The sequence below is a fragment of the Lolium rigidum genome, chromosome 3 (genome assembly GCF_022539505.1).
Source record: "Lolium rigidum isolate FL_2022 chromosome 3, APGP_CSIRO_Lrig_0.1, whole genome shotgun sequence".
Taxonomy (NCBI): Eukaryota; Viridiplantae; Streptophyta; class Magnoliopsida; order Poales; family Poaceae; genus Lolium; species Lolium rigidum.
In genome coordinates, this window is record NC_061510.1 from 188,932,598 (window position 1) to 188,941,621 (window position 9,024).

General features: G+C 49.6%; 1 protein-coding gene across 4 annotated transcripts; it reads left to right on the forward strand.

The window, feature by feature from the left end:
* The first annotated feature begins 856 nt into the window (after positions 1-856).
* Positions 857-7,564, forward strand: LOC124698779 (ultraviolet-B receptor UVR8). Of its 4 annotated transcripts, none has more exons than XM_047231203.1 (10): positions 857-1,130; positions 1,247-1,323; positions 1,618-1,696; positions 5,627-5,686; positions 6,232-6,333; positions 6,420-6,513; positions 6,910-6,952; positions 7,033-7,078; positions 7,172-7,212; positions 7,313-7,564. In XM_047231203.1, exons 1-10 carry the CDS (start codon positions 872-874, stop codon positions 7,475-7,477), a joined length of 966 nt encoding a protein of 321 aa, XP_047087159.1. In that variant the 5' UTR covers positions 857-871; the 3' UTR covers positions 7,478-7,564. The 4 variants fall into 4 exon arrangements, with proteins under 4 accessions (XP_047087159.1, XP_047087161.1, XP_047087162.1 ...); XM_047231205.1 differs by having other exon boundaries at positions 7,172-7,215; positions 7,308-7,480; XM_047231206.1 differs by having other exon boundaries at positions 7,172-7,177; positions 7,313-7,450.
* The last annotated feature ends 1,460 nt before the right edge of the window (positions 7,565-9,024 follow it).

Sequence of the window (9,024 nt, forward strand, 5' to 3'; positions counted from 1 at the left end):
TCCGCCGCTTTCGCTCCCGCTGTCGCCTGCCTCGCTCCGACGCCGCTCCGCCGCTTCGCCCACTACCCGCATTTACGGAGGTGTAGGGGAGGTGGCCGAATCGGCGGAGGAAGATCAACTCGGCGTCCGCCGGGTGTACGGGCGGAGCCGGAGCGCGCCAGGCGGTCGCGCTCCGACGGCGCATGGAAGTGGGCCGGCAGGAAATGGGCCGGCCGGAAGTGGCCGGAACTAATGGCGCACCGTCAAGCGCGCGAGGAGGCGGCTGCGGAAGGAGAAGCGGAGGCGCCCCCCGCTGCCGGCGCGTGCAACCCGCCGCTGCCGGCGCTGCCCCCGCGCGGCGACGACGACGCCAACGGGCCGCCTCTAGCCTGCGGGAGCACCTCCGAGGCGGCGGCCATCGAGGTGGCGGCGCTCATCGTCGCCTAGAAAGAGCCGGCGACCCAAAACCCTCCGCCGGCGACATTAAGCTGCCCGGTGACAGTATAGTCACTCCGGCGACTAAATCTAGTCTAATTAGGTCCCTAGTATGGAATGTAGGTCGAAGTTGCATGTATTTTGCTCTTATTATTATAAATTATTAACGAATTCAGCTTGATCGGATGAAATCGAGTGCAATCGCGAGTTTCGATTTCCCACGACGTTTGATTTCAGTGTTTTCGGTTCACGTTTTCGGTTTCTGTTCTGCGTCGTGGCTAAATCCGCTCGCAATTTGTTTTTAGGAGGGAACTCACTTTTTTCGGTTCCAATTTTTTTTTTCCAAAAATAAGGGCAGTGCTAGAGATGCTCTAAGCTCTATAGTCTTGCCGCCCACGTGGACCCGCCGATGCCGCAAGGCGACGCGACCACTCCAAGAGCTCCAACACAAAAGGCGATGTGGCGGGCTAGGCGCTGGCCGTGGCCGAGGCCGAGGCCGCGATGGGTCTCGTCGGACACGGTGGTGGCCACGAATTCGGGCGAGCCGGCACGACGGCAGGTGGCGGCGCTATGGGGAAACGGGGACTACGGGCGGCTGGGGCTGGGGGCGTTGGAATCGCGGTGGAGCCCCACGGTGTGCCCCTTCTTCGTAGGGCGCCCCGGCGACCCGCCCGCCTCCCTCGCCTGCGGCGGCGCTCACACCCTCTTTCTCACCCGTACACCCCCTTGTGTTTTCTCTTATACATTAGTATATTGCCATGACCATGTAGGAAAATGCCATAGATCGCCGAGAGTACCGCCGCATGCGATTTTAACGTGCTATTTTCTTCAGACAGTGGGCGCGTGTTTGCTACGGGGCTGAACGACTTCGGGCAGCTTGGGATCGGCTCCTCGATGACTCATAGTCTGGTACTGGTTCTTGTCCATCATAACTCCCTATCTTTGCGTCTACACTGTCTCTCCGGGAGCTTGGGAACAAGTAATTGGGACAAGTTAGATCAATTTTGGCTCTTTTCTCGTGCTGTGGAAGCCAGTTTACTGTATGGATAATTTTACATGTTCCGGTATACCTTAGATTTAAGAAATTACCAGTTTTAATCTCCAACTCCATGAATCTAAAACATCTCTTGACAATTGACATACAATTTATGTCTGTTACGGTTGGTTCTTCCAACGACAAATCAGTTCTTCTTTTGCATGTAGGACCCTATTGAAGTCTCGGGATTTCATGACAGAGTTGTAGAAATTTCAGCTGGAAACCACCATTCTTGTGCAGTAACAGGTGAGCGAAAATCGTATTGTGCAGTTAATGTACCTAGGTTTGCTTTACCAGAAGAAGGTGATTGTATAAACTGGTAAGAGGACACTGAAATCAGTGAGACTACCTGTATAATACTGTGAACTGAGTGCAGGGCAGATGATTTAAACTTCTCAGAGTATTATAATGAAAATCACCTTTAAATCATGTTTTCTTCCTGTGTGATTGATTGATCAACCATTACTGAGAATGAGGAAGTCATTTCTATCTCCTTGTTGTATCTGGTGTACACAGTAGTCTAGGTCTTCCAAATTATATTCCAGAGGAAGCTCACTGTAAATATTAGTGGAGCATTTGTGTCTCTGTACTATATATTTGCACAAACAGAATAGGGTAGGAACTACAAATATGCGCTTAAAATATACATTAATAGCCTTCATTTTTATAAAAAGGATAGTTTTGTGCACTCCACATGGAACTGAACCGTGCAACCACACTACTGAAATATCTTGTTTCTTGTAATACCTCACTATGGAATTATTTAAGATTATTATTTAGTATTGATCTAGTATTTAGTGCTCCGCACATGTTACTCCATAAAAAATCTCAACATTATACTGATACTTAAGATTACTAGACAAACTATAAATGTTAAGAGTTTGTTATCTTGTACTCTCTTCTGTTCTCCAAAAGACTAAAAAAGTTACCGTTTTGGATATAGGTAAAGTCAAACTTACAAAGCTTAGATCACCGTAACGGGTTCATGGGATACCCAATACCCAGAGAAATGCAAACTCCAAGCCTGCTGGCTAGAGCCAGCGGGCGCTCCCTCGCCGGCTTGCCCCGCAAGCCGGCCGCCAGCCGGCCTAAGAGCATCTCTAGCAGAGCCCGTAAAAACGCGAACCGAAAACCCTGAGTTCAGTGCACCGAACTCGTGTTTACGGGCCGGAAAATGGCTGGCGCAGAACAGCCCGTAACCAAAACTGAAAAAAAGAATATTCTGTTTTTCAGTTTTGGTTACGGGCTCTGTTCTGCGCTTATTCTTTTTTTCAGTTTTGGTTACGGGCTCTGTTCTGCGCCAGCCATGTTCCGAATCCGTAAACACGTGTTTTTTCATAGAATTCATATGCAACAGATAGAACAATCGATCATAATTAATCAAATAATCATCCAAATTATTACAACACATAAACAATAGGCTGAACTAAATTATTACAACAGTTTTGGGAAAATTGAACAAGTGAGAAATGTCTCAACCAAATTACAACAACTCTCGGAAAATTGGACAAATGAACAATTGTCTCAACAATGATACATGTGACAAACAAATGAATGGAATGGTAGGATCACAGGCGACGGTGCATCTTCAGATCCTAGACGAGCTGGGCATGGGTATTGGCATTCTCAATCTGTCGATGAGTTTCAAGGAAAGCTTCAATTCAATGCGATCCGGATTGCGTTGGGGTTCCACTCGGGTGCCAACATTGTCATAGAAGCAGGGCAAGCTCAATTCTCTTTCATCCTCGATGATCATGTTGTGAAGAATCATATAACATGTCATGATGTTGACAAGGGTTTTCTTGTCCTAAAATCTGGTGGGCCACGAACAATGGCAAACCTTGCTTGCAAAACACCAAAAGTCTCTCTCAATGTCCTTGCGAGCCGCTTCTTGGGCTGTGGCAAATTCAGCTTCTATCTATCTTGGGGATCCTTCACAGACTTAACAAAAGTTTCCCAATCCGGATAGATGCCATCGGCTAGGTAGTATCCCATTGTGTACTCATTGTTCATGACCTTGTAGTTGCAAGTGGGTGCTTCCCCATTTTCCAATTTGGCAAACAAAGGGGACCTTTGCAGCACGTTGATGTCATTGAGTGTCCCCGGCAAACCAAAAAAGCAATGCCAAATCCACAAATCTTGCGATGCAACGGCCTCAAGTACAATGGTTGCATCTTTGCTCTTGCCACAGTAGTGTCCATGCCATGCCTTGGGACAATTCTTCCATGTCCAATGCATACAATCAAGACTACCAAGCATGCCCGGCCAACCTCTTTTCTCGTTTATCTCCATCAATCGTTTGGTATCATCCTCATTGGGAGCTCGGAGATAGGTTGGCCCAAACAACTTGATAATCATGCGAGCAAACCTGCGGACCGACTCCGATGTAGTATCTTCGCCAATTTGAAGATACTCGTCGGTGTAATCCGCAGGGATGCCGTACGCAATTACCCTCATGGCAGCAGAGATTTTTTGGAACGCGCTGAAATCCATCACCTCGGCGGCATTCCTACGTTGCTTGAAGTAATTCGATTGTTCTTCGCAGGCCTTGACGATTCGGACGAACAAGCTACGCCGCATGCGATACCTCCTACGGAATAGATGGGGAGGATATGTAGGTACCTCGGCGAAGTAGTCCTCCATCAGCTGCTCGTGGCCGAGGAGGCGATTCCGCTAGATGTGGTTCCGGCCAAACACGGACCCGCGCCTCCGATTCAGCAGCTTCGCGCGGTCCTCCAGCTCCTTGACGGAGAGGAGGAGCATGGTGGCCTCCATCTCGTCGTCCTGGAGCAGCTCGTCGAGGTCGAAATCGTCCGAGCTCGACGAATCAGACAGATCGACATCGACGAACTCGTCGCCCGAGCTCATCCTCGATTCGGACGGAGCGGCGGCGGCGGCGGGGGCGGCACCCGGAGTTGGGCGAGGAACAGCGGGCGGGGTGCGGGCCGGCCTGCGCAAGCTCCGGGAGGCGGGGCTCGGGCGAATCGGGCGGTGCGGCGGCGGCGGAGTGTGGTGGCGGCGCGGGGAGGGAGAGAGCGAGCGGTTGCGTCAGCTGAAATTTCAGCGGGCCCTAGATAAGGATCGAGTGTTCGGTTCGCTCGATCGACCCCTACAAATACAGGCCATTTTTGGTTTTTGGTCTCGGCCCGAAAAAAGTTTTTCGGCTTTGGCCCTTTTAGATCGGCACCATTTTTCAGACCGAACCCGTAAACTGGCAGTTATTTTTCGGTTTTGGCCCGTTTACGGCTCTGTTAGAGATGCTCTAAGTCCACACTCTGATTGTGGGCTGTCAGATGCCAGAGTTGGTGGACAAGACCTCTCAGCATGGCCGGTTGGCAACCGTACCATGGCAAAACAGATGAGGTATCCATCCCATCCTGAGCAATCAGGCCCTGCGTCAGCGTACGTGTGACCTCAAAGTCACCATATGATGACCGGTACCTTACCGCGTCCGGCCACGCTTCCTAAGCACGGCCACATTAGATAACCCATCTCTAGTTCCACCAGACAGGGACACATTGCCACGGCTGCCCATGCCATGACCCGTGGCACTCCCTACAAATACCTTCCTTCGTCTTCTAGGAGAGGCGGACCGGAGGTCGAAGACATTCACAGTCGCATTTGCACCCCCCTCAAACACAACACCACTGCTTCTCTGCTTCTCCTTTAGAACAGGAGATCCACAAAGCAGTCCGGCATCCCATCTAGCCGGCCACCCCATCCATTGTAACACTTGAGCACCTTGCACGCTTGGTTAATACAGCAGCACAAGAAGTAGGGCTTTTACCGGCGATCATCCCGGGGCATGGACCCATATAGCTCGTGTGTGTCCAAGGTTGTTAGCCCATCCGATTGTGCTGACAAGCCCCACCTACATACAAATCTACAACCATGAACCAAAACCCCGAGAACCGGGCGTCTTCTAACATTTTCATTTAGATACTTAAAATCAATGCATAATTAATCTAGTAAGTAGGATATATAACTTATTGTGGATTTTGTAAGTAAAAGTAGTGGTCAAAGTTCTAGTTTGGAGACCGTGCCAATGTCCCAAACGTTTTTCGAGAGCTGGTGGAGTATTATTTATCAAATTTATCTATGATGTATATCTGTGCACCAGAATTTTTGTGGAATCAGTTTGCATTGATAATAATTTTGTGTTACCACTTCTTACAGCGGACGGTGAGCTCTTCATCTGGGGCAAGAATTCGAGTGGTCAGCTTGGCCTTGGAAAAAGTAATAACATTTTCCTCTTTCTGTACATTTAAGGCCATCCATGTGTGTAGCACTACCACCAGTTCATGTGATATGTGATAATTGGATGTTTTGATTAGTTTACAGCATTATCATCAGTGTCTTGACTCTTGAGTTACACCGGTGGGTGTGCAGTCACTTGATGCGATTAAAATCTTAAAATATCAATGTCTACAGTTGGCCTGTAAAAAATGGTGTGCTAGGAGAGTGGATGTACAACCCCACCAGTCGGGTTAAGCCTTAAGATAATTTTGGTTCTTATTCCTTAAAAGAAATCCCCGTGGGAGCCTCCCCTGCCGCTTTCCGTACAAAATACAAAGGTTGACTTGTATAGATTACTTGAGCACTCAGTCTTGTCCTTTGTGGCTTTCCATCACTGCGTGTAGCATCATCATGTTTTCTATTAAGATTCACTCGGTAATATGATGGTCCAGTTTTTATAATCAAGAATCTTTCTGGCAATTAAGCTGCACATTTGCTACCAGCTTTTAATTCTGAATTATTGAATTCTTTTCTACTTGGTTTAGGTGCAGGAAAAATAGTCTCTACCCCGAGAAAGGTTGACTACTTGGCAGATGTTAGAGTGAAAATGGTCGCTTTGGGGTCAGATCATTCAATTGCTGTTACAGGTGAGTGTGTGAAGTATTCACGTTATGGTAGCTGGAATATCACTGCTTTTAAGTGTCTGAAATTCTCCTGTCATTTTCCTCTTAAGAGGAAGGTGAAGCCTTGAGTTGGGGAGCTGCTGGCGCTGGTAGACTTGGACATGGCCATAAATCTAGCATCTTGGGATTTGCTATGGCCTCAAAGTAAGATCATAAGTTTTTTTTTTGTAGCAGTTACTGTCAATATACAATTCTATCTTTTGGGGTAACCCATTTCCATTGTCATTTATTTGGTAAATATGGAGATAAAACGATTAGAACACCTTAATCATATGAGATGCAAAATTCTCTACTAGAAGTCGACACACTTATGTATTAAGAAGACAATGCTCATCTCAAATGAATTCACTTGTTACAGACATAAGATAACTGAAATTCCTAGTCCGTAAATAATGCATCATGAGCATAACTAAAATTCTGGGTGAGTTAGAGTGCTTCTGTAGGATATTTCACTGTAAAATATGTTTGATGGTTAGAATGTGCCTGCAATGTGCTAAAAGTATATTTGGTTAGGAGAGTGATAATTGATCTTAATTGCAGTGAATATACTCCAAGATTGATCAAAAACCTTGATGGTATCAAGGTATTTTGCTTTAAATTTCAATCTAGTGTCCTGATTAAATAATGATCCCTTCCTCATTCTGGTAATTATGTGTTGGCTAGATTAAAAGGGTAGCCGCAGGAATGCTGCACTCTGCTTGCAGTGATGGTAAGGTCATGGAAAACAATTTTCAAGTAGTACAACTAGTCAACTGCTGATCTGATGTGCCCATCTTATGAGTTCTTTGCACCAAAATTGCAGAAAAAGGTACCGTGTTCATATTTGGGCAGAAGACTGAGAAGGTGGTATCCAATCAAGCCACTTGGCACATTTTTTTGTCATCCCTATTGTTTTTTCTTTTGCATTTTCCTTCATTACCTTGCACTTAACATAAAAGTACAGGTATTTGGAAGATCAAATGATGTACCTAGACCAAGTGTTGTTGAAGAAATAAAATTTTCAGAAGAAGTTGCTTGTGGAGGCTATCATACTTGCGTTGTAACAGGTATCAATTTTGTGTTACGCGTGCAGAAGTCAAAGGGGTGCACTGATTTGTTTTGTACATGAATTTGTTAGATGGTATCAATGGTTTTCAGAGTATATGGTAGGGGCTAGGGTTCTACCGGGTCTAGGGCGGAGGTTGTAAGGGTGGAAGTGAGGGCGGAGAGGTTGGAGAGCTCGGCGCTGGCGGCTGGGCGCCGTCGCGGAGGAAGGAGGCGGCGGCTAGGGTTGGTGCGGCGGGGCGCAGGGGTCTCCCGTCTCCCTTGAGACGAGACGATGAATGATACTGAATATTGTCTGATTAATCTCGAAGGGATACAAGTGTTTATATAGGAGGAAGGCCTCCTCTAAACCCTAATTTACTTGGGCTAAGCCCCTAATTTACTTGGGCTAAGCCCATAACTAGCCACTAGTGGGCTTCCTGCGTGTATAGGTCAAACCGACCATAACATCTCTCCCCGCCTTCTCAAACAGTCTCGTCCTCGAGCCGAACTTCCGGAAACCGCCGGCGGAGATCTTCAAGCTTCTCCCAAGTCGCCTCGTCCTCCGGCAGGCCCGTCCAATGCACCAAGACGTGCCAAACACCACGGCGCTGCTGGGCCTTCAACACGCGAGCCACACTCGCCGGGCGAGCTCGAGACGCCCATCCGGCAGTAGGTGGAAGAGCCGGTGGTGCGGAAGGAGGGTCGCCCGTAGGCCTTCGGGAGGCCGACGTTGAAGACGTCGTGGAGGCGCGAGCCCGCAGGCAACTCAAGGCGGTAGGCGAGCTTGCCGATGCGCTCCGAGCACATGGAAAGGACCGGCGTAACGAGGGCCCAACTTGCGCTCGGAGCGCGGGTCCAAGGACCGGGTCGTCCGGCGAAGAAGGCGGAGCGGACCCGGTCGCCCACCGCAAATTCCGCTCGCGATGATGTGCATCATAGTACCTCCTAGCCGACCGCCGAGCTCGAAGAAGTCGGCCGGCGCGCCTCGCCCGCAGTATCTCGTCGCGGGTACGCGAGCAGGTCATCCGCCGTCTCGGCACGGGCCGTGCCGGATGCATAAGGAAGCATCGCCGGTGGTGCCTCCGTAGACCACCTCAAAGGGAGTAGTGTGCGCCGCGGAGTGGTAGGACGTGTTGTAGCAGCACTCGGCCCACGCCGCCGAGTCCACCCAAGCTCGTGGGTGATCCCCGCGTGATGCGCCGCGGTACATGGCGATGATCTTGTTGACGACCTCGGACCGGCCGTCCGTCCGAGGATGAAACGCCGTGCTCATGCGGAGCTTCACGCCCGCCAACCCAAAGAGGTCCCTCCAGACGTGACCCGTGAACACAGGATCACGATCACTGACGATGGAGGACGGAAACCCGTGGAGGCGAACGATGCCGTTGAAGAAGGCGCGTGCCATGGACGCCGCCGTATAAGGATGGCCGAGGGCGATGAAGTGCGCGTACTTGGAGAAACGGTCAACCACCGTGAGGATGATGGACTTGCCGCCAACCTTCGGCAGCCCCTCGATGAAGTCCATGGAGATGTCCGCCCACACCTGGGACGGCACGTCCAGCCGGGCCGCAAGCAAGCCCGCCGGACGGAGCGTCTCCGTCTTGTTCCGCCGGCATGTGACACACGCCC